Consider the following 24,749-nt stretch of genomic DNA (forward strand, 5'->3'; position numbering starts at 1 on the left):
TGGACACCGCAAGGGGAGTGTGCGCCTCTTAGCCCCCCATCAATGCAAAGACACATCTGAGAAGGAAGAGGTTTGTGCTGAAGGGCATTGCCTTGTTTCTCTGCAGGATGTTCTAAGGAACTGGTATGCCAGGCTGCCCACCGTGGTAGAGACTGCCAGTGCTCTGGTGAGCAATGCGGAGGAGTGTGCCCAAGCCCTTAAACAAGGTACCCACACCTGAGATGAAACTGCCAGGAAGGGAGCCGGAAAACTCAGACCAGTCAGGGAATGGCTGGAGGACACCCCGACATTTTGACAGTGGGCGAGTGTCAATGTGCTTGTGGAAGAGACCCTGCCGCACGGTTTGGAGTTTCATAAAGGCTTTGAGGGTTGTCAATTGAGGAATTGCAAAATAAGTGACCCCTTTACCAAATTGGTTAAAAAGCAACAGCTGAAAACAAGGAGGAAGAATAAACTGCCCATACACAATCCAAAGAGCCATCTTCAGCGAAGGAGGCGGCCGACATCTGGCTGGGGAAGGGAGCCAGGGGAACAACCCATAGATACCCCATTCTCTTAAGAGTCAACACCCAGGAGTTGGATGGTGGCCCTCTTTGTCCCTCCCTCCAGTCTTTATCTCGAAAGGGAGGACAGCCAAGCAGAGTGATCACAGTGTGTCCCAGGCAGGATGCGCAGATTGATCTTAGTGCTGCAGGGGTGCTTGGACGCCTGTTCTCCAGAGAGCAGCTGGGGGGTGCTGCCATCCTCCTCCCCTTCTCCTTCCAGGCAACCTGGCTCTGCTGGGCCAGTGTATGAATCGGTACTGGCTGCAGAAGAAGGAGATGGCCCCTGGCTGCGAGCCTCTGCTGGTCCGGCAGATCATGGAGGTGCTCCAGCCCCACGTCTATGGGCAGAGCCTGGCCGGAGCTGGTGGTGGGGGCTTCCTCTGTCTGGTAACCAAAGAACCCAGGAACCGGGTGGCCTTGCAGGAGATCTTGGCAGAAGCTGCGGTAGGTGAACACAATCCCCGCATTGGACAGCTCCTCCAAGGAAGAGGAATCCTCTGCAGGCTTGGGAACGATAGGGAGATCAACACAGAAACCTCCTAATGTATGGGGGTGACTGGGTGGAGTGAGGTCAAGGGCTTCCCCCATGGAGGGACAGGAAGACCACTCCCTCCAGCTGCCTGAGAGCCACGAAGGCAGGAATCGCAGAAGATGCTCAGCTCAAAGCTTGTTTATCCACATGTCCCTTTCAGGTCCTTGGAAATGTCACCATCCACACTGTGGAAGTGGACCCAGCGGGATTCAAGGTGGAGCTTCTGGGGGACACACATACGTTAGAGGCGTGAAAGAGCAATTCCCTCCTCTGTTGCTCCACCACCACGAAGAGGTTGCAGGAACCAGCTGCAGGGCAGGGATGAAGAACCGGCTCTGCTATGTTGCAGATCCCAATCAAGCAAACGGTGGGACGAAGTTCTTGGAAAGAGGTGAAAGCAGCAGGACTGCATCCATTGTATGAGGCAAGCAACATTCAGCCTGGCAAATCTAAGCAGTTTCCACACAAATGGGTCCCCAAAGCAAGCAGTGCACTGGCTGTGAACACCCACAATTATTCATTTGCAATTACAAAATAAAGGTTGCACTGGTTTTCTTAAGAGCTAATGAGGGTCTGGTGCATTTTAAAATTCAAAGTAGCAAATACATTGCTTGTAATTTCAGAAATTGGAGCATACTAGGACAGACACATCATAAACTGAGACCCCCTGAGGCACAGCTGCAACAGGTCCTGTCCCAGCCAAATGGTCAGATGTTGCAGGCAAGAGAAGAGAAAATTGCTCTTGTAGTAACCTTTCAAGTGAGGGCCTGGGACCTTGTTTTTTCATTTAGAAAAGTAAAATACAACAAATCCCACCCCCCTTTTGAATCCGCACCAACAAAAGAAATATTTTAAATGCAGAGCTTCTTCAGAGAAGGGGCTACTAAGACAACAGGCTACATTTAGCTGTGGAAGAAGACACAAAGGGGGATTGATGCAGGGATGAAATGCTCTCAGTTCGGACCGGCTCGGGCGAGTAGGTAGCGATGGTGGCAGGCAGTTCGGAGAACCGATAACAAAAATCCCTGCCCCCGCCCCCCATGCCCAGCTGGCCCCCGTGATCATCAGTCTTTTTTTCCTTTTAAATGGCTCTGACCAGCCAAGCTCTGACATCCCAGCTGAGTTGCCTGCTAATCAGGCAGCTCAGCTTGGATCGCCAGAGCCATATAAAAGAAAAAAAGTTTTTTTCTCTCCCCCCCCCAGCCTCCAGCTTGCTTACCTTAGCTGCTGATCGCATGATGATCGCAATCCATGCATCAGCAAGCAACTGGATCTCCCTGCCTGCAATCAAGCTGATCGGTGAGCAGCTCTATCTGCAACTTTTAAGACTTGTGGACTTCAACTCCCAGCAAAGCTGGCTGAGGAATTCTGGGAGTTGAAGTCCACAAGTCTTAAAGTTGCCAAGGTTGGAGACCCCTGTTCTATTGGGTATTTTCCCCTTTGGGAGCTTTAAAAAAAATAGTTAATTGGGGGTTTTTTTAGTTGTTCTTTTTTTTAGATTTAGCCATTTAAAGTTTAGGAAGTTTTAAATTTAGCTGTTTATATAAAAATAAAAATAAAAATAAAATATTTGTGCAGCTTTCTGAGATTTAGTGTGTTTCTGTAGTGTTTCACTCTAACTACACAAACACACAAAATCTTACAAAGCTGTATGTGGAATTTTGTGTGTAAAATGTGAAAGTTGGTTTTGGGGGCTTTTTGTGGCTGTGTGAGGTTCCTGCTTGTTGCAGGGGCCATTTTGGGTCTAGCACAGCTGCTTTTACATTGTGGGTGAGCCAGTTGTGTTGTGTTTTGTAGGTTAAAAAAGGGCAAAGAAGTGACATTGACTTGGCCACACCCTCCTAGTCACCTTACCACCAAGCCCCGCCCACTAATTAAGCCACACCCACAGAACCGGTAGCAAAAAATTTTAGATTTCACCCCTGGATTGATGGGTCATCACGAAGCAGAGGAAGGAGGCCGCTCTGGGGCAACGGAAGGGCAGGATGGGAACCAACAGAGTAGGAAAATCTGTTTCCTGTTCCCAGTTTTGAACTGCTGTGGGGGTCAGGAGAAATCACCAGAGCCATCAGCCACCAAGGTGGTTGATGCTCTCTTGACTGGAGGTCTCAAAACCGAGGCCTGCACTGAGCAGAGGGACGGTTCCGACAACCCTCGAGGCCCTTTCAAACCTTGATTCTACTGTTAACAGTATCCACAGAATCACAATTCCAGAGAGTTCTGTTCATGGAATCAGAGGGATTTTGGAGATCATCTAGCCAAACCCCTGCCCAGCGTAGGAATTTCCCATTTCAACATCCCTGACCAATGGCCATCCAGCCTCTGCTTGAAGAGAGCAATTCACCATATCCTCACTAGCAAACGGCTCCAGTCCGCAGGAAATTCTTCCACCAAAATCTGCTTCCTGTTTAAAGCCATGGTTCCTTGTCCTGATGTCTCAGTAATAGGTTTACCTATCTATAGTATCTCCTCACGATGTTCCAGCTGCAATAGCTAAGCCAGAGTCAGCCAGAGGCCAGTTAGATCAGACTGGAGACTTGCCTAACATGGCATTTTGCTTCTGCAAGCTGGAACCACAAGCCCGAGGCAGGATAGCCAAGGGCAGCGGGGGTGGTTATCTTGGCATTAAAGGCGCCCCCTTTTCCTTCCTGGAGGGAAACGACTGCTGGCAACTGGTTCCTCCTCTGTGAACTGGCCCAATCTTGTTTCAGTCACCTAAGCTTATGGTCTTCATCTTGCCTGCCCACACCCAATTAGAGTTATTAACAGAATAACAGAGTTGCAAGGGACTTTCGGGGTCTTCTAGTTCAACCCCCTGCATAAGCAGGAGACACGGCCACTCCAGATAAGGGGTTGTCCAGTCTCTTCTTAAAAGCCTCCAATGATGGAGCACCCACAACTCCAGGAGGCAAGTCGTTCCATTGTTCTAGGTTGCTTCTCTCCTTGATTAGTTTCCATCTGTTGCTTCTTGTCCTGCCTTCAGGTGCTTTGGTTGACCCCCTCTTCCTTATGGGAAGCCCCTCAAATATTGGAAGACAATATCCTGTCTTCCCTCTTTTCTCCTCAACAGAAAGCCCAAACCGAGAAACCAACTCTGTAAGTTGCCCATTTCAGCTATTCAAGCGTTGTTTCCACACCTGAACACTGTCAACTTGTTAAAACAGCATTATGGTATTAGCATGTTTATTTTAAATTCCTTTGGGTCTGTCAGCTGATTTGGTCATCTCCGTGTTGGCCTCTTGAGTCCCGGCACCCATGAAAGGTTCCAGGAGGCCGCTCTGGCCAAAGCTCAGGCCAAACTCACCAACCACAGCCGAGAGCCAAGCCCTGGGCCAAACCCCAAGAGGACGGGGCCCTTTAATCGTGGTCCAGGGAACCTTTTTTCTAGGAGGCTGCCATGAATTGACAGCCCGTCCCAAGCCCGGGATGCTGGGCAACCATCTTGCACAAACGCAGCTAAGTAAGAGGCCTAAACTTAGTTGAGGTTGCTGAGAGGAAAATGTTCCTACTTCCACTTTTCAACAAAACAGCGTCCCATTTTTCCTAGCAAAAAGGTGAGCGGCTGAGCTTCTATCTGCTTTAGTAGCCACTCCTGGCAGGAAGAGGCAACACATTTTTAAAAAAGGAAGCTCCTCTCTGATGGCTACAGGCGCAGCCGTTTGATGTCTTCATTGCGAAAATCCATCCGGAGGGCCAGCACTTGGCGGACCTCTGCTGGCGTCAGGCACCACGTCAGAGGGCCCGAATTGGGTCCCCAGTAATCCAGGATCTCCGTTACCTGAAAAGAGAGGAAAATACTGTCTGCCCATCTGGCAGAGGACCGGACAGCACCGGCCTGGCATCTGGAAGGCAGCAGAGCCGCTGCCCTGCCTGCTTTTGTCTTTGGTCCGTCTGGGATGGGGCTATGCTCCGCCTCCGCCCCCCCCCCCCCCGGTTGCCCTGCCTCGGGAGTAAAATCTGGAGGGCCCACCCTTTCCAGATTGAGAATGGTCGCCATCTGGGAGAGCCGGGCAAACTTGTCACGAATGGTCCAGGTGGTGACTGTAGTCAGGTAGGCTATCAGGGACCTCAGTTCTTTGTCAAACTGCAGCCCGCCAAGCTGAGGAGACAGAAAGTGGCAAAGCATGGCTGAACCAGCATCTGGCCATGAGACGCCCATCCCAGCCCCAGCAGAACCTCCTGGAATGGATTCACCTCTGAATTCCACCTAGCAGGGAAGTTCGGGGAAAGGCCCACTTCCAGAGAGCCCCTGACTCTGTCACCCATTGGCTTCACCCACCCTGAGCTGCCCGTCCATCCATCTCAACAGCATTCTTGTGTTGGCCCTTTGTGGCAGGAGTCAGTAAACACGCTCCACAAGCACTCAAACAAGGGGCTCTCCAAAGCCAGATTGATTCCCAGCCCTAACCCAGCCTCTTTTCCCAAGCAGGCAGGCAAGCTGGACCTCTTCCTCCCCATTCCTCTCTTAGGACTAAGAGCAGGGAAGAAGCCCTCAGAGGGCCAAGGCTTGCCGGTGGTGCACTGTGACTATTCGATAAGAGGCAGAGGCTCCAGGTTGCCAAAGGAGGGGTCTCTGCTGTAGGCATCGTCATCTGGCCAGCCACTCCTCCACTCTTGCCCAGCAGGTATTCCCCTCACACAGCTGCACTACACCTGGCTCACAGCATACAGAAAAGAACTGGCCAAGTTACACAATCCAAAGATGCCAACAAGCAGAATAAGGAGCACAAACAGGCAGAACCCAAGTCATCATGTGGGAAGCAAGTGATGTAGTACCTTACTGAATAAATGGCGGAGTGAAACTCAGGAGTGGGATGTAAAGACTGAAGGAGCAGCTCATCCCAAAGCAAGAGATGAAAGGGGAAGAGCAGCAGCAGCAGATCTGAAGAAGAGGTGCCCTTGGATTGGAATCCAGGTATTCCTGGGCCCAGTTGAGGAAGGAGAAATGATAAAGAACGTGGTGGGGATCTGGGGAGGCATTTAAGCCAGGCAGATCCTGGACTAGACTTCTCCAAGAGGAGAAACAGAGACAAGGGGATCACCTTTTTTTAGATTGGATCTTAACTGATAAGCAAGAGCTGGTAGAAAAGGGAAAGGCATTGGGGATCAGAGGAGGTAGGGAGCATACTGGAATTGGAAGACACGAGATCTCAAGGGATCCCTTTCAAGAAAGTTAGGAAAGTCCTAGACAAGATGCCATGGAGAAGATGGGAGGATTCTCGCAGTTGCAGCAGAGCCCTTCAGTTCCTGTTTTGCTTTAATCCTCCCCTCAGAAGAGCCAATGTGGCAATGGACCAGAAAGAGCAACTGAGCGAAGAAAGGAGTGGCAACAACAACAACAACAACAAAAACCACACACACACAGTGACCAGGAATCCGTTTGGACTCTTTAAGGCCAGACCAGGGTGTCATCTCGCTGACCCCTTCTGTGATCTCATGGAGGACAAGCAGATGGTCAGAGCATTGAGGAGCCGTGGTGACACAGGGTTAGAATGCAGCATTGCAGCTAACTCTGCATTCCCACTGCCAGGAGTACAATCCTGAGGGGCCATAGGTTGACTCAGCCTTCTATCCTTCCCAGGTCGGTAAAAGGAGGACCCAGATTGTTGGGGGCAAGAGGCTGACTCTGTAGAGGGCTGTAAAGCACTCTGAAGCGGTAGATAAGTCTAAATGCTATTGGAGAAGGAAAGTGTTGAGGAAAAAACAAACCCAAGCAACTATGGATTGTCAGCATGATATTCTTACTCAAAACTCTTGAGCAAGTAATAAAAAGTTGCTAAACAGAGAAGTATGTATTACTTGTCAGCAACCAGCAGGAGTTTGTTTATCAAGAATCCATTATAACCAGTTTAGCAGACCATGGGAATGTGAGTTGTAGGGTATTTTGTGGTTTTAGTAGAGAAGATGGCAAACTGGCTAAATTATACTACTGTGATATGGAGGATAGAGGAACAACCTACCCCAAAAATTGTGGGGACAGCAAACACCTTAGTAGCCGGTATCAAGATTCTAAAGGACTTGAATGAGGACAATACAAAGTCCTACATTTCTGCAGAACAAAATCAAAAGCATGAAACAGGACTGGTGGAAGGAACACAATGAGCAGCAGATGTGAAAAAGACCCGATTGTCTCAGTGGATCACAGGTTGAACACTGACCAAACAGTTTGTTTCTGAAGTACAGCTAGACTTCAGTTACCAACTGCTTTGTTCAGTGACTGAAGATATGACAGTGCTAAAAAGATAATTTTACAACTTATGCCTCCATTTATGAGCTCTGCAGTATCCCTCAGTCTCATGACTGCCATTACAGTCAATATGTTTTATCCTACACCTGACCTGATTTTTTTTTCTTTCTTCCTCCTTTCCAGAATGGAGAGACTGGAGAGGAAGGGATGACAAAAGAGTAAGCAGGCACACAATGGAGAATATACATAGAAAGCAATGTGCTTGTGCTGGCAGCTGTTACCATGCTATGCAAACAATCTAGTGTATTCCTCATTCTGTGCCTGTTTACTCTCTTGTAAAACTTTGAGTGAATGTAAATTCAAACAATAATTTCCTTTTGCTAATTATCCCAGCACTGAAATGAACACTCCAAAGGACTGGGAAGTGGAGAAAAGGAAAGCTGCCATGCAGAAGATGGGGCACTTTGTTTGAAGTTACTTGAAGTTATTCTACATATAAATAATTAGACTCAGATTTTAATGCTGACATGTCTTGCAATCGATCTACAGGTTGGCTTTACTGCCACACTCTACCCCATCTTACCCGACTGAAGGTGGACTTGAGAACAACCTTCTCCAGCTCCAGAGCAACTAGACTGGTCATCAGGCTGGTGAGGCTATCGTAGATCACAGGGGACAGTCCTGCCTGCAGAGAGGGGAGAAGGACTTGGTTCAGGATGGCACTATTGCCAGAAGCAGACCAAGGCAGGCCAGGGGGACAATGCTTCCACCCAGCCCCTGTCCAGAGAGAAGGCTGGTGTCAGGCATGCCTCCGTTCCCTGTGTCCAGGGAAAAAGCTGCCAAGGGAATAGGTGCCCTGGCCCTTTCATTGGCAGTGGGACAGCTGCCTTCTCCTTGAACTGACCAATGCCTATGTGCCAAAGGGGCCAATTCCCCTTTGAGGAATTCCCTGCCAACTCGTGCCTCGAACCTACCTTGAACTCCACCATCTGCTGCTCCAGGTTAAGAATGAACTGCTGCACCCAGGGGTCGTTGGCTTCATAGTCGTTAAACTCTTCCTGAAAGAGCAGCAGAGAACAGAGCTGGTCTCTCTACAAAATGTTCCCTTCCTCTGCCTCCCTTGAGTACCGGGGTGCTGATGGTGGCTCCAGCTGGCGTGTCACGTCTTTCTCAGAGGCACTACAACAATTCTGCTTTCACTGAAGCCAGGTACAGCAAAAGGATGGGACTGATGGGCTCAGCCGCATAAAAGAGGCCTGGCTTGCTCAAGGCTACTCCTCCAGAGGCTTTCCGAAGAGTCGGACGGCCTGGCAAAGGCTTGCCAGCCCCAGGCCTGCCTCCTGCTGCTTCTGTGCCCGCTTAGAGAGGAAACGAAGGATGGGGGCCTGGGAGGCAGTAGGGCTATTCCCTGGGGAGATGCTGAAGGAAGAAACTCTGCATGCAGAAAGGGAGTCCACTGCAAGGATGGCACTTGACTGGCAAGTCCCACACCCCAAGGAAAAGTGAGCCTCCAGGCCGCTTCTGTTCTCCTCCTCTGGCTTCTTCATCAGCTCTTCAGTTAGGCCAGGTAAGGGAACAGACACCACAAGCGATATTGGAACTCTGCTGCACCGAGACCTCAGAAGCCTTTCGACATGCCCCCTTCCCTCCCTCTTACACCAAAGAGAGTCAAGGAGGAGAATCTTGAGATTCTTCCTCAGCCTTTCTGGGCTGTTCATATTTTACTTAATGACAACTATATGTCTTATTCAAGCTATCTCTCCCCCACCAGCATTCCGATTCCACATCTTCTCCCCTATATAGCCCCAGTTGAGTCTTCAAAAGAAAACAACCCCCCCGCCCCGTTTCTCCAGCCTCCTGCATTCAGGCAAGCAAGCAAACAAGGGCTGTGCACTCACCTCCTCGATGTTGTGGGATACAGACAGGAAGAGGTTAATGCAGGGCTTCACATGCGGTTTGACTGCTGAGCTGGTGAGTTCATTCAGGCCTTCCTGAGAGAGAACAAGGGTCAGTTAGCAGCCCCTCATTAGGTCTCCTCCCTCCCCTATACACGGCAGCCACCTGGGAGCTGATCCTGGCAAAGGTGCAGACCCCAGGGGGTCCCAGCCTTTGGGCGAAGAGAAGCTGCTCATATTTCAATAATGGTATCATCTCTCTAAGCTGAAGCGGAGAAGCGCTCAGCAAAATGTGGGGGAGTGGAAGAGAAGCTCCCCTTGCAGCCCCAAGCAGCTCACCTCCTGCCAGGTAAGGATGCTGCCCTCCTTCACTTCCTCCTTGGAGGCCTTGGGACAGGCAATGCTCCAAAGGTCCAAAGCTCACCTGCAGCAGGTCACGAAATTTGCTGGAGACGGTGTCCATGTCCGAAAGGCAGCTCTCCAGCTTGAGCCGAGCCTGCTCTCCTCCAAAGCCCTGGCTGAGGAGCTCCGAACAGTCGCTCTGTAGGGAAGCAGAAATCCAGCTGCAAACAAGAATCGCTCTGCAGAAGGAAGACCTCAAGTCTGGTGGAAATGAAGCACATCAAGAGAAGGTGAGGCAGCAGCCCAGCCGCAGGGAGGCTCTCTCGCTGCTCAATTCTTCCTCCCATTTCCCATACAGTCTAAGTCTCTGGACGTGGCCTCCCGGCCAGGCATCACAACCCCTTGCTCCAAACTCAGCAGATGGTTTATATCCTGGTTTCTTTGGGTACCCATCTTTGGAATAAGCCAGGCAGGACCTCCCAAAATAAAGCCAGACTTCTAGTTGAGATGAAGTGGTTCTATGAATTAGTGTATTAACTTAGCCCCAAGATGGATTTGAATCACACAAACACACAGCGACATCAAGACATGCTGCTTCCAGCCAAGAGCTGAGAGCCCACAAGTACCTCCAGGGTCTTCTTCAGTGTCATTATGTTCTCGCTGCAGGCCTCCACGTTGTTTAAAGTCACCTGAAACAGAGTAAGCAGAATGGTCAGCATCTTTTCTAACCTTTAAGAGCAGCCATGCCAAAAGGGCCTTGGTCGCCAAGCTCAGCACTTCAGTCTTTGCTCCTCTGAGGAAGGAACTTGGCACACAGGAGGAGGGAGCCAGGAGAACACGAAGGAAGGTTTCATTTGCCAGGGAAGAGGATCAGGCACCTGATCCTCAACTTCCTTTTTCCTCAGACCCAGCTGACTCTTAAAACCCGGCATCGGGCTGCTCCCCATCCAGGAAAGGAAAGAGACTGGCCCAACAGATGGAGAAAGGCAGGGAGGCGTTTCCATTTCCACCAGCCCTGCAGGCCAGGCCCAGTTCCTTGGGGGAAACTACTGCAAAGAGAATTCCATGCATTTGATCATCAGGCCCAGGTCTTGGCATGCGGGGCTGCCTCTTGACGCAAAGACCTGCTACCCCCTATCCACCTGCTCCTTTGCTGCCTCTCAATATAAGACCTAACCAGTGGGCTCTTCCTTGTGAAACAACATTTCAACCTCCTTTCCTCCTCAACAGAAATTAACTGTATGCCAGGTACTTGAATAAGACAAGCATTTCGACCTCTCTTCTCCAACGAATGACGCTATGTTGGTGCTTCCAACAGCCCACTTTGCTTGGCCCTCAACCCAGCCATACTAGCTCTCTAGGAGACCCTCTGCCTCTCTCTCCAATCCAGGCACTGCCCCCTCCAGTTCCCCAACCAGACAAGGCACCAGGAAGGATTGCTTAGCCTCATCAGTGCTCTCGATGCCTTTAGGGTCGAACTTCCCCTGCTGCAGGCTGCTCTGCATGAGGCTCACGGCACTGGTCACTCCCCTCTGGAAATCCTGGAAAGGGGTGGCCGGGAAGCCCATCCGCAGCTTGTGGCCCAGGATCTCCCTGTAGAAAGAAGACAACCTCAAGAAAGAATGCTGGAGATTCAGGGAGACAACTTCTTTCGCAGGAAGGAGGCAGGACCAAGGGCTTCAAGTTGCAACCCCCCCCTCCCCCCCGACTTTGACTAAGAAAGCAACACTGGCTTCACTGCTAAGAGTGCTGTGCAGGATTTGCAGAGCAAAGCAAGCTCCTTGCCGCCCACCCTTGTGTGACATAAATTCTGCCCTTGGATGCAGGAAGAGTCCATCCCAAACCATCAGGAGCAGGAAATAGTGGAATCCATGCATCTATAGTTTATTTCAAACTCAGAACATTCCAATAAGTAAATTTAATCTGAAACAGTGTGCACAGTTCACTTGTCAGACTTCCCTCCAATCCTTAATTTCATGATTCAAAGTCATGGGATCATAGGTTTTTTGGAGATCATCTCCTCCAACCTTTTGGAGGTCCTAGTTCAGCCTCCACATTTGCAAATCTGTTCTGATTGTGTGCAACAGTTATGAAGTCCACGCAGTCCAAAGAGCAGCTTATGTCTTTTTTACAGAGGCCTAGACGAGATTTAGCAGAACCTCCTCAGGTTCCCACAAGAGCTCCACAAGTTGTCCTTCCCCACCACCTACCTGAACTCTGACTCAAGCTCAGTGATGGAATGGTTGATCATGGCACAGAGACAGTCGATGCTGGAACTGGAAAGAGCCCTCCCGATGCATTTCTTCACAATGTAGAAAACATCATCCACCATGCTTGAGGTTAGCTGACCCTTCTCACAGGTGTCCATGGCCACAGCCTAGCAGAAAAGCCAACAGGCATTCATAATTTACTCTGGGCTTGTCAACCCATCAAACACTGGCTCTACTCAAGCACTCAGGGAGACCTAGCACTTGGCTTCCAAACTTTGCTGTTTCTGAAGACAAGACAGTGAAAGATCTCTCTCCTCAGCAGAAAATGTCAAACTGGTCTTATTATCATCACAGTTTACTCCGCTCAGCTATAGCTTGATTCAAACTCTGTTAAATTTTGCCAATTAAACCACCATTGGTAAGCCAAACCACCACTATGGGAAACTGAGAAACTCTTAAGTAGAGAGTCTAGTTATTGCAGCCGAGAGAATCTGGCTTTCATCTGGAAAAACAAGCTGGAAAAACTTCCGGCTGAAGCTTGGATGGTTGGCGCAGTCAAGGTTGATAAGGCTACTCTACACTGGCCCAGCCGAAGGCTGTTTCCTTCCCACTGGGCTTTCCATGCAAGAAATGGACCCTCCATGGGACTCAGCCATGCAACTGAGTTTGTTGAGATGGCCTGCTCCATCCAAGAAGGGAAGAACAGATGGGAACTTCCAGGCAGTTCTTCCTACTGTCAGCTCCGGACTGCCAGATGGGCCGAGGCTGCCATTCAGGTGGAGGAGTGATGACGTGCATGGCCAGCAACGGCCAGGCCGCCATGGAGCCGCCACCCGAGAGACCCGCATCACTTGGCTCCGTCATCCATGAGCTGCTGCTTGGCTAGGGGCCCCCAGACTTTGACTGGCTGACCACTCCTGCATCCACGGAGCTGCTGCCTGGCTAGCGGAACACTGGCTGTACCCGGCTCAATGAAAAACACTTGTTCGTTAGATCAGGAAAACAGCTGATTGTCGGAGCATGGGCAGCAGCAGGAAGCCAGGCAGGATGAGCCAGGATGGGCGGATAGGGGCATGGCCGGACTCTGAAGGCCATCTAAGTGGTCGGTGGGAGAGGCGCACACAGGGGAGGTGGGGCACAATTTAAGGGGCGGGTGAGCTAACCATGGTAGTATAAACTTTGATTCCTTTTGGATGGTCACTTCATGCTGGGTCCACATTTCCAGATAAACAATCTAACATCAACTTGTGTTGCTGGCTTTTCTTACGCAGGACACCAGAACGTGACACCTACCTTATTCACAGTCTCTCTCATAAAGTATTCTTCCATGGTGATATAGTAGCCAATCAACTCTTGCATGGCACAGCTCAGAAAGCAATTGTGAAGCAGTTTGTCCAGGCACTTCTGGTGCTCTGTGGAGCAGAACCACAACGATTAAGAAACAGCAGAATGGTTTGAAAATGATAGAAGCGGGACTTGCACAAAGGTGAAAAAGATGTAATCAAAATCCTGAATTAAGGAGACTTAAATTCTTTGCAGCTACTACCAGAGAGGTCAATAGATACCGAAGAGATACAGCTGCAAAGGCTCCAGATAGAAAATCTCTGGTGATGCACTTAATACCATTTTTCAGCTGCTGGTGAGGCACCTTTTTCAGTGTATAAGACACACTCCGCCCCCCCTCCCAAAAGTAGGTGGAAATGTCTGTGCGTCTTATAGAGTGAATGTTGCCAAAGCCCCGCCCATCCTTTGGCCCCCACCCTTTGGCCTCTGCCTTCCAGCAATTTGCCTCCTTGCAGCAAACAGCAAGGTCATCTTCAGCACAGCCTGATTTAGCAAGAGCAGCTAATTGGTGGTTGGATCGGCCTCCTGGAATACCGCCTATCAGCTGTTCTAGACTGCGGCGATCGCCACCGCCCATCTCCACCTCTGTGTGCCCCATTTTTGGCCTCTGTGCGCCCCATTTTTGGCCTCCATGCACCCCATTTTTGGCCCGCAATTGCAGCCACCTGGAACAGGCCAAAAACTGGGCATGCAGAGGCCAAAAATGGGGCACGCGGAGGTGGCAGCGGCGATGGGCAGCGACGGTGGCAATGGGTGGTGGCGATCCCCTCAGTCTGGAACAGCTGATAGAGAGGCTGATCCAACCGTCAATCAGCTATTCGTGCTAAATCAGGCTGTGCTGAAGCTAACCAAGCTGTTTGCTGCAAGTAGGCAAATTGCTGGGAGGCAGAGGCAGATTTTTTTTCTTGTTTTCCTCCCCAAAAGCTAGGTGTGTCTTATAGTCCGAAAACTATGGTACCTCCCCACACACCTCCCTATATTAAAAGGCATCTGTGGCCAATCTTGCCACTGAGGAATGAGGGTTGCGGCACCAAAGGCAGGAAAGGCCAGACATGTGGAAAGGACAGGAGGAGTCCCGGCATGCAAGGGCAACTGCGGCCAGCCCCACTGCAATTCCCACATCTGAATGGGGGCTGTGGTGGTGGTGATGAAAGAGCTATTGCAAGGGCTGCCACTTCCCAGCCGGCCCATTCTCATGCAAAGGAGGCCGTCGTGGCTGCCATTCTGCTTAACTACGCACCATAAGCTAACAGCCTGACATCAGTAATGGGGGGAAGGAGCAGTGGGGGATAGAGAGGCAGGGAGGGGACTCAGAGGTACACCAAAAGAATACAGTACTGGCTCAGTTCCCCAAACAAATTGTTAACATCTGATTGGACATTGACTGATAACCAGGGGGGCTGGCCAGGAGCAAGGGAATGTTAACTATCTTTTGAGCATTAAAACCTCAGATCCAGCTTTGCTTCTTCTGTAACCACCTTGTCTTTAGTAAAGTATACTTTTGGCTAATCATGGGCCAGGGGTCTTTCTTTCCTAACTGACCAAGTTGGGACAGTTTCTGGCACTCCTGATGGCTAAAATAATGGGAGTCTACTTACAGATTGGGTGGAACTGTGGCTAATATCGATAATGAATACATTTTTATGCAATGTCTGATACAATAACAGCTTACAAAACATTCAGTCCTATGGGGGGGGCAGTCCTCAATTTATGACCACAAATGGGACAAGAATAAGTTGAGTCACAGGGGTGTAAATGTGATTCCAGTTTAACCAGTGGCACTTTTTTATGGAGACCGGCAAAAAATGTTGCAATTCTTGATTACATGACCACAGGATTCGGTAACCGGTTATAAATGCAAGTCAATTGCTGAGCACCTGAATTGCAACTACATGATCATAAAGGGGCAGGGTGATGATCACAAAGTTAAATTTAGTTCATAACTGACACCCTCATAGGCTATTGTTAAATTAAACCATTGTTAAGCAATCAGTTGTAAATCAAGGACTACCTGTACAGTAAAACTAAGTATAAGAAGACAGATATGAAGGTTTCTTGAGAGAGAGAGAGTACATATCTGCTTTCTAGACTGTAGGCAACCCTGTGTTGCACTAAACTAAACCATGGCTTATGACCCTCAATATTTGAATTCACACCATACATACAATCCACATTATGATATAACATGTGAAAACCCAACTTTCATAAAAATCAGGTGAAATGTTATACTATTAAATTTTATGGACAGCTGTTTTTGTAATAGCTGGGGAGTAGAGATGATGTAATGGAAGCATGGCTGACCTTGAGGAAAGGGGGGAGAGACGCTGCCCAGGTTCAAAGAAAGAAACGAAGGATGGATCTGCCCTGATGGAGCTGGCAATGAAAAGAGGGGGCGGGAAGTTTGTCCTTTCAGATTTGCAAGATTCTGTCAATGTAGCCTTACAATAAAGATTTATTATTTTATTATTTTGTCATATTTAGGAATCACACATCTCCCTTGTCTGGTTATGTTTCCTTTCTGGTTTGCTTGGGATGGCTGAAGAGTTGCAAGACCCATGAGGCTGGGTCTTTCTTGACTGTTCCAGGATTGCTCTTCCTGCCCCTCTTCTCCAATGGCTTCCTAGGCAGCAGCAGCTCCTTTCTCCAAGGTCATCCATTATATACAGTCCTTGACTAATTAACAAGCCACTCAAATGTTTGTACTACAAGAAAGTTAACTACAAACCTGCCCTCAAAGCTACAAACTGCCGCACACAATTGAATTTTGGGTGCTTAACAAATGGCTTGCATTTACGATCCGTTGCAAGTCACATGACATTGTCCCAGTCACATGACATTTTACAACAGTTTTTGCCATTTTCTGGCAGAAAATGGTACAAAACACCCACTGAATGTGCTGGATTTGCTTAACCACCACATGGTTTGCTTATCATAAAAATGGTCGCAAAAGCGAATCCGGTCATGCAGTGCGACTTACAACTGCAGTAACTTATGACCAAAATTCTGGGTTCCATTTGGGTGTTAGTCAAGGCCTACCTGGATGCCTGCTTTCTCTCAGACACAAAGAAGCAACCTCTGTGCCAGGGTGGCAGGGTTTATTTCCTTATAGGTTTTCTCACGTCATGCCTGGTGGGGAGGGGAATGTTTCCACTTTCACTGCTAAAGAGCAGATAATCACAGATTCTGAGCTGTAGGAAGGAAGCCTTTGCACCTGGCTCTCCAGCAAACACCTGCGTTTTACCTTGCTTCACCTCCTCAGAGGCCACAGAATCTCCCACCTCAAAGTCAGAGGTGATGCGCCTCCTGATGAATCTCAAGTAGAGTTCGCTGCGGGCATTCATCAAAGTGACTTCGGTTAAAATAGGGTCAAGCTCCCTGTGAGAAGCAAAGCAAGGGTCAGCTAGAGAAAAGGAACACTGAACCACGTCTGCTAAACCAGAATCTCCAACAATGAGTCATCTGGGCAGGACGTCTGGCTGCCTTCAGTTTTCTTCCTGGCACTTCTGCATAGCTCTGCTGAAAGTGCTCTTTCAGTTCTCACAAGAGACACAGAGGCAAAGAAATGGCTAGCTGATTCTGCGTACAGCCAGACACTCCTGTGCAGATTTTCCCAACAACTGAACATAACAGAAATAAATAGGAGTATCAAAGAACAGAAACCAGAACTCCACTTGCTGGGACTAATGGATAAATAAATCAGAAAAGAGTTGGAGAACATTTACATAAGACAATTGTTGCATGGTTAGAGAAATGAAGGCTCTGAAATACCCACAATAGAGAAATGGCTGGTGAAGATGATAGAACTAGCAGAGATGGTAAAACTGACATGTTTGATAAGAGAAAGATCAATAACTACATTTATTAGTGACTGAAAACCCTTATGGACTTTTTGCTGAAAAAAGAAAAAGATGAACATGTGTAGGGATTTGATGGTTAGAAAGACTATGGAAAGAAGGAACTTATGCTGTAATATGGCTCTGCACTACATCCTACAACATCTTGAATTTCCAAAGACCTACACAAGGGCCCTCTTTGCAGACTTTAGTTCAGCATTCAATACCATCATTCCAGACATTCTTCTAACTAAGCTAAACCAGCTAGCGGTACCTGAACACACTTGTAAGTGGATCATAAGCTTCCTAACAAACAGGAAGCAGCAGGTGAAGCTAAGCAAAATCACATCAGATACCTGTACAATTACAACCCCCCCAAGGCTGTGTGCTCTCCCCACTTCTCTCTCAATACCAATGACTGCATCTCCAACGATCCATCTGTTAAACTACTGAAGCTTGCAAATGACACAACAGTGATCGATCTCATTCGAGACAATGATGAATCCGCATACAGATGGGAGGTTGAACAACTAGTCTCGTTGTGCAACCAGAACAATCTGGAACTGAACACACTCAAAACCGTAGAAATGGTGGTAGACTTTAGGAGAAACCCTTCCATAATACTAGCAACACCCTTCCTCTCACAATACTAGACAACACAGTATCAACAGTAGAGACCTTCAAATTTCTAGGTTCTACCATATCTCAAGACCTAAAATGGACACCTAACCTCAAAAACGTCATCAAAAAAGCACAAAGAAGAATGTTCTTTCTGTGCCAACTCAGAAAACTCAAACTGCCCAAAGAGCTGCTGATACAGTTCTACAAAGGAATTATTGAGTCTGTCATCTGCACCCCTATAATTGTCTGGTTTGGTTCTGACATCAGAGGATAATTAGAACTGCAGAAAAAACAATTACTACCTAGCTGCCTTTAGGACCTGTATACTGCATGAGTCAAAAAGAGGGCTGTGAAAATATTTACAGACCCCCTCACATCCTGGACATAAACTGTTTCAACTCCTACCCTCAAAACGACGCTATAGAGCACTGCACACCAGAACAACTAGACACAAGTAGAGTTTTTCCCCAAACGCCATCACTCTTCTTAAACAAATAATTCCCTCAATACTGTCAAACTAGTTTTGCATTACTGCATTACTATTAATTTTCTCATCATTCATATCACCCATCTCCTCCCACTTATGACCGTATGACTGTAACCTTGTTGCTGGTATCCTTACGATTTATATTGACTGTTTCCTAATATTTGATTGCGTATTTGTTCCCTATGACTATCATTAAGTGTTATATCTTATGATTCTTGAAAAATGTATCTTTTCTTTTATGTACACTGAGAGCCTATGCAAATTCCTTGTGTGTCCAATCACACTTGGCCAATAAAGAATTCTATTCTATTCTATTTCTAATTCTATTCTGTAACTGTAGAGAGCGTAAAATATAAATGTAATTGCTGTTAAGAAAACTGGAAGCTCTTCTTTATAACTCTTTCTCTCTTTTCTTTTCCCTTTCTGTTTCTTTCATTTTACCCCTTTCCACTTTAATGCTTTACTTTCTTTCCTTTTTTCTTTCAAAATCTATATTATTTTTATTTTCTTAAAATTTGTGTAATAAAAATTATATTGTTAAACAAAGTATCAAAGAATACCATGGATTTTGGCCCATGTTGGGACCAAAATCCTCTAAGGAGAATTTTAACTTATCCCCAAGTCAGACTGGAAAACTGTCACTCACCTCCACAAATCTGACCTCTCTTGTGCAGCTCAGAGAGCGAGCAGGGAAGCTCAAAGCTTCCAGGGAAGTCACACTCCTCGGGGGTGACATCCAAAGACCCCAGAGGAAGCTGCATCAACCATTTTCGGTTCACTTTCCCAGGGAGGACAAGCACCTGTGTGGAAGGGCTGATAGCCCTCTGGGAGGCTATCAGCAGCCAGCCAGTCCGATAAAGTTGTCAGAAACCCCAACGCAGACTTTGTTGCCCAGCAAATCCCAACCTCCCCCAGTAAAAAGCCTGTCTTGCTTTCACCTGAAAGAAAAAGAGACGTGCCCCACCTTGGTTCGATCTTTTCTCCCGCCACACTCCTCATCGCGCTGCTCTGAACATGCTGGAACTGCAAGCATTGGAAGACAAGAGCTGTCAGGCCCCCCTCTCTTTACTGGGCAAGCCCAAGCAGGCAGTGGCTGCAGGGGATACATCCCAGCTACAGCAGGCCTGGCTGCTGCCCAACCCATTTCCAGGACCCTCTGAGCACTCACTGACAGGGCTGGAAGTGGCAGGTCCAGCTCTGGGAAAGGCAGAGCTCTGCAGGCTGTCAAATGCCTTGGAAGCAAGAACCCTCGGCCACCTTTCTTGTCTCGACACAGCCCGGCATGCAGCTTCCAAAGATGAGGCAAACCCGGAAAATCAGAGCCCAGGCTCTCGCCCTTGACAGCCGCTTCCTTTCCCTGCTTAGCCCAGGTGTGATTCTTGCTGCAGGAGCTGCTAGGAAGCCGAAGGGCTTTGCAAAAGGCTGCCTGTGGGAAGCCACACTGCCCCAGTCTCCCTGCTAAAAGGATGGCTTGAGACATGGGACAGTTTCCACACTTGAAACACTCTCGGGACCAATCTCTTAAGTGCAGGAGCCACTGCACTGAGCCTGATTCAGACCCCAGAGGACCCTGAGAAGCTGGGCCTTGGCAGCTGAGAGTCCCGCCCTGCCTGGACGAGCCCCTCCGCTTCCCAGGACCAAGGATCCCAATTGGGCCCAAGGCCAACATCAACATAAGAGCTGAGGTGGCGCAGTGGTTAGGGTGCAGTACTGCAGCTACTTCAGCTGACTGCTAGTTCAGCAGATCAGCGGATCAAATCTCACCGGCTCAAGATTGACTCAGCCTTCCATCCTTCCGAGTGAGTAAAATGAGGACCCAGATTGTTGGGGGCAATATGCTATTTAGTATACTGTCTTAGGTGTAAGCCGCCCAGAGTCCTCGGAGAGTGGGCGGCATAGAAATATGAATAATAAAATAAATAAATAAAAATAAAAGTGGCTCCTCTTCATTCTGTAGAAGTTCTTTATGGGTTACAGTCAGAATAGCTCCTGTAATGCTGGGTGGGAGAACAAGGGAGCAAAGGCTCAGGCTGAATTCCCTCTGCTGCCCATTGCTGGAACACATAGGGTGATTTTAGCTTGTCCGGCCCCAGTGCAGCTCAACTGGAACATTCTGAAGAACATTCCAGGCAGGGGGCTTTGTTCTTAACAAAAAGCAAGATTTATTTTCCATTTCACGCACACTCCTGAGAGCAAGAGCCAGCCAGTCACAGGAGATCCACCTGGAAAACCCAGCCTTTCTCCCTCCCTCCCTTCCCTCCTCCCGCTCTCACCTGCCTACGATAGTCTCTCTGCTGGATGAACTTCTCCACCACCTTCTCCACCTGCTGGTCACATTCCGCCTGCAGATGCTTGATCAAAGCATAAAGCCTGCCAGGTCCATAGTACGTCTCCACAATGGGCTGGTGGGTCTCCACAATACGTGCAATCCCTACAAAGAAACCCCAGACCCACAAAATCTCAGGGAGCAGAAAATTTGCTGCCAAATTGCTAGTTTTTAACACAAAGAGGAACATACTAGGAATCAATGAATTAAAAAGTAGGTTTTGACCTTGCCTGTTCACTCTTAAATGTGGGGAAGAGCCACTCACATCCAACCCTGCCTAGGATACAGAATCAGCCAGAACCACAGCAAAAGGCTCCTGCCAATTCCACTGCCTCCTCCCTCCCTCCCTCCCTCCCTCTTGAGCCTATCAAGGCTTTGTTGTATTTTGTTACAACTCAAAGACTTCCTGGAGGCCTCAATCTAGCTTACTGCTTCCTTTGTCCTTCTCAATGTTATTCCATAGAGAAGCAGCCCAAAGGAGCTCAGGGGCCCCAGGCCCGTGCAGGTGGAAGGCTCAACATGGCTGTGGAGGTTCCTCTGGGGTTCACCCAAGCAGTAACGCCTTATTCATTTCTGAGTTTTCAGGATGAAAGCAGAGCAGAACTTTACCTTCAAAAAGGAGCGTCAGCGTGTCTGCAAACAGGACTGCATATCGCCGGTCTGTTGGGTCAGTCTGTAACGCTAACTGTAAATTCTCCTCTGCTTTGTTAGCAACCTGGAAAGAAGAGGCTCCCTTAGCCTGCTCTGTTGTCTCACAGCACCCATTGGTGCAAGATGGCTCACCACTGCTATCTCCTACTTTTTAATGCACACCAATTCTCCAAGGTCTTCCTGAAACAAACTGCAGATACTCCAAAGGACAATAATAGGCAGTTACGAAAGAGTTCAATTATCAGCCGGGACAGACAAAACATACTAAGTGCATCTTCTATAAATTCTTGGCAAGATTCCTCATTAAGAAGATAGATGATTGAAAAGGAAATTCACTCATCAAAGTGGTAGGGAACAGCTGGCCAATGAAGTGCTAATGGTGAAAATCCAGTGAAGAGATTGCTCTGTACTGGAATTCTCAAACTTACAGAAAACCAAGGGGAAAAGGATAATTAATATTGGATTCTAGGAAATGGGAATTTAATAAATTAAAAAAGAGGTATTCTTGAAGCAAGATTTATGAATTTATTTCTAACTTTTATCACACACACAAAAAATATGCAAGCTTCAGGGAAATTCAAAATTATAGAAGGAATGGGGAGAAATTTATAGATGGCTAAGACTGGAAAAGATTGCTAACACCACCAGTTTAGGGGTGCACCCCCAGGTATTGCGGCTTATTAACTGATCTCTGCAGTACTGCTGATACAAGATGAACACAACTTGGCAGTATGAAGCTTGACAGCTTACACTTTCCTATGATAACAAACACACCTCAAACATTAGAAGAAAAACTGGTTGCAGCTCAATGAAAGAAACTGAAGCTATCTAGGAAACTGGAAAAGCCCTTGGAGTAAACATTGAAGCCAAATGAAATCAGTGAATAACGGAGTTTCACTTGGTTCCTCAAAGGACCCCTGGATTCTGTTTGTCTTTAGCCAATTGAGCGTGGATCAGAAGAAGCCGGGCCACCAACTCTCTTCCATCCACCAGACTGACAGAGTGCAGAGAAGTGAGAAATCCTCTCAGCAGCACAAGTGTTGCTGTTCACCCCCAGACCTGCAAGGTGCTCACCTGCTTGCAAAGGTATCTGGAGAAGTTACTCAGCCCCTCATCATGCAGGCCCAGCAGGGGAAAGATCTTGAAGAAGCGTTCCACTTGAAGCATGTCTTCCTGCTTCATGGCAACATCAAATTTTTCAGTAACAATTGTCTTGAGCTGCTGTTCTGCTTCTTGCAGGAGCTTCAAGTTGGCATCAGTTATGGTGCCTGCCAGGGAAGAGAATGAGCTGCAATATTATTTTGTTTTATAGGTGCCGAGATTAATTTAACTAAATAATCCAGGTTCTTAAGAGAAGCCTGAACTGGAGACAGAAGAAAAACTTCTGTAAACTCTATTTCAGTCCTAACTAGAGGATAAACTCTAATTCCAATGCTGAATAAAGTAAAAAACATCTGGTTTTCCTGGCAGGGAAGGGCTAGAAGCCTTTAAAACCAGTAACAACAGCCACATTCATGGTTTGCTGCTGGCCAGAGGCAACTTAATATGAGGCAGCTTCAAAGTAAATTTTGAGGATGTGTTTTTGATACAAGTTTACTGACTTCTTACAGTCAGTTTAACGGTCAAGAAAAATCACAATGGTCACTATGCTGATATAGCGTGATGTAGTATTTTATAGTATTTGGCATTGTCTGTTATAGTACAGTATCACATGCATATAACAGTGATGATATACATGCCACAATGCCAATTTATACCATTTGATATCCTATCTTTTTCAGTGAACCTCACATAATGTTACAAACAGGTGACACTGGAGAAGGTCTGGGCGCAGAAGGACTGAGAGCAGGAAGGCCCTCTGAAGGGCTAACGCTATGGGGCGGGGGAGCCCACTCAGGAAGAGCCAGATATCAAATGGCCTTCTTACCCTCCTGGCCCTGCCTGCTCAGCTCAATGACCGACTTGTCCAAAGAGAGGTAGCGGTGGACATGAGCTGCCGCTTGCTCATAGTCTTCACTTCTCAGGGCTGCCTGGACACCATCGGTGCAGAACTTCAGGTCCAAAATATCATCTGATCTCTGGATGGCCTGGTAGAGGCGGTTCTGCCAAAGCAAAGTGAGCAGGTTTACAGACCTATTTCATTAGTAAACAACGACTATACATTTTTTACTGCAATACTGTCTACAATCTTACATTCACCAGGACCAATCTGGCTTTTTGCCAAAAAGACAACTGAGAGACAATATGAGAACTGTTTTGAATCTTATTGAATACTGACAATTTAACAACCAGAAACAAGCAGCTCTAATATTTTTGGATGCAAAGAAAGCTTTTGGTAACTTAAATTGGTATTTTAAATTTAAAAGGCATTTGGAAGGCATATACTCATCAGAGCAAACATCATCAATGAAGATTTATGTAAACCATTTTAAAAGTGTACAAGACAAGGATGTCCTCTATCTGCCCTGTTTTTTATATCAATGCTGGAAGTTGTGAATAGAAGTATCAGAGGATGAGAAGATGAGGGCATAAAGAAAAATTTATAAATTGAGAGCTTTCACTACTGACTTAATTATATTTCTGGGAGACCCAAAAACTGCTATAGAACACTTGATGAAGCTAAATGACTTATAAACAGAAAACAAAAAAAGCTTGTTAAGAATATGGCTTCTCAAGATAATGAAACGTTGACAAGAAAATCAGGTTTTAAGGTGGAGAAAAAGGTTAACTACGCTGGGACTCTATTGACAAATACAAACTCCAAACTGTTTCAAAACAATTTTGTCCCTGTGTGGAGTGACATTAAAAAGACTTATTAAGGTGCGATACTTTGCACTTATCGCTATTATGTAGCATCTCTGTAATAAAGTGGAGGGTGTAACGTTCTTAAAGGTCACTCTACCGCCGGGGAAGAGTCGTCCCTTTTATTCCACCCCCTGCTTTCCTTCTCATGTCTCTTGAGCCCTCCACCAGGTTCAGTAGAATTGTGCCGCACAAAGCGAGCGCGGCGGGCCGGCCCAGCGCCTCCCTTCCGCCTCGGCCTTTCGGTTCCGGGGAGGCGGCGGCGGCGGCGGCACCCACCTTGGCCAGGTCCAGCTGGCGGACCTTGCTGCTGACGTTCTCGGCCAGGCGGCAGGTGAAGGCGATGGTGCCCCCCAGCTGCTGCGCGTCCCCCTCGATCAGCTGCAGGTTGGGGCTGCGAAGGCGGAGAAAGAGCGGCGGCTGAGGCTCCCCGGCCCGGCCAACCCGCGCCACTCGCCCCGGCCAACCCCCGCCACTCACCCCATCCGGTGCAGCGCCGCCACTTTCCCCTCCAGGGTGCCGCGCTGCTCCAGCAGCAGCTCCAGCTCTGCCCGCGTCTCGCCCTGCAACGAAGCAGACGCGCATTCGAGGCCGCCTCCCGCCGCCGCCGCCCCCACCCCCCCGCCGGCCTCCCCGCCACCCACCTCCTCGCGGCACAGGCGCCCGTAGGCCGCCTCCAGCTCCGGCAGCTCGGTGAGGCCGCGCAGCTGCTCCAGCGACAGCGCCGAGGCGCACATCTCGCCGGCGGTGCGGGCGGCGGCGGAGATCCGGTCGGGCCTGGGCGCCGAGGCGGGGCCTGACGCGCGGTCCGAGGGGGCCTCGCAGGCCGTGGCGCTGCGTCAGGCGCGACGAGGGCAGCCCGCGCGCCGCGTGCCTCGAAGGACCCCGGGGAGGAGCGCGGGCCTTGCGGCAGGCGAGGGGCGACGGGATCCGCCGCCATCCGCGCCGTTCTGCGGTAGGTGCCGTTGAATCTC

At 48.5% G+C, this 24,749-nt stretch overlaps 3 protein-coding genes across 10 annotated transcripts in view; 2 read left to right on the plus strand and 1 right to left on the minus strand.

The window, feature by feature from the left end:
- The window catches only part of FCSK (fucose kinase), a 34,450-nt gene extending 32,807 nt beyond the window's left edge, over positions 1-1,643 (plus strand). For all 7 annotated transcript variants that reach the window (XR_015729616.1, XM_087877155.1, XM_060681510.2 and 4 more), the window contains 3 exons: positions 107-206; positions 766-989; positions 1,238-1,643. Coding sequence is in view for 6 of the 7 variants with exons in the window: in XM_087877155.1 (XP_087733281.1) it covers positions 107-206; positions 766-989; positions 1,238-1,330 (417 nt within the window). In the remaining variant the exon portion in view is untranslated. The remainder of the gene's footprint in view (positions 1-106; positions 207-765; positions 990-1,237) is intronic.
- Positions 1,644-4,243: 2,600 nt separating this feature from the next.
- On the minus strand, positions 4,244-24,647 carry COG4 (component of oligomeric golgi complex 4). Of its 2 annotated transcripts, XM_034425668.3 has the most exons (20): positions 24,420-24,647; positions 24,256-24,338; positions 24,055-24,169; positions 22,901-23,075; positions 22,048-22,241; positions 20,932-21,037; positions 20,270-20,427; positions 18,961-19,019; positions 16,297-16,430; positions 15,357-15,428; positions 13,005-13,123; positions 11,712-11,878; positions 10,929-11,094; positions 10,128-10,190; positions 9,584-9,700; positions 9,163-9,255; positions 8,239-8,322; positions 7,848-7,949; positions 5,048-5,176; positions 4,244-4,855 (listed from the first exon to the last, which is right to left on the minus strand). In XM_034425668.3, the coding sequence occupies exons 1-20, from the start codon at positions 24,510-24,512 to the stop codon at positions 4,721-4,723; spliced, it is 2,364 nt and encodes a 787-aa protein (XP_034281559.2). In that variant the 5' UTR covers positions 24,513-24,647; the 3' UTR covers positions 4,244-4,720. The 2 variants fall into 2 exon arrangements, with proteins under 2 accessions (XP_034281559.2, XP_034281560.2); XM_034425669.3 differs by lacking the exon at positions 15,357-15,428.
- Positions 24,431-24,749, plus strand: part of SF3B3 (splicing factor 3b subunit 3) — a 50,872-nt gene continuing 50,553 nt past the window's right edge. Inside the window, exon 1 of the mRNA XM_034425664.2 lies at positions 24,431-24,730. The gene's annotated coding sequence lies outside the window, so the exon portion shown is untranslated. The remainder of the gene's footprint in view (positions 24,731-24,749) is intronic.

Source organism: Pantherophis guttatus, chromosome 11, assembly GCF_059756535.1.
Source record: "Pantherophis guttatus breed Tessera chromosome 11, ASM5975653v1, whole genome shotgun sequence".
Lineage (NCBI taxonomy): Eukaryota > Metazoa > Chordata > Lepidosauria > Squamata > Colubridae > Pantherophis > Pantherophis guttatus.

Bases quoted from the DNA above. Each gene is read 5' to 3' on its own strand.
- COG4 (XM_034425668.3), bottom strand. From the start codon at position 24,512: ATGTGCGCCTCGGCGCTGTCGCTGGAGCAGCTGCGCGGCCTCACCGAG. The intron at 10,191-10,928 runs GTGCCTTGTCTG...ACTCTGTTTCAG, and splicing joins AGGCTAAGCAATCCTTCCTG to GTGACTTTAAACAACGTGGA. The intron at 9,256-9,583 runs GTGAGCTTTGGA...GTTCTCTCTCAG, and splicing joins AATTTCGTGACCTGCTGCAG to GAAGGCCTGAATGAACTCAC.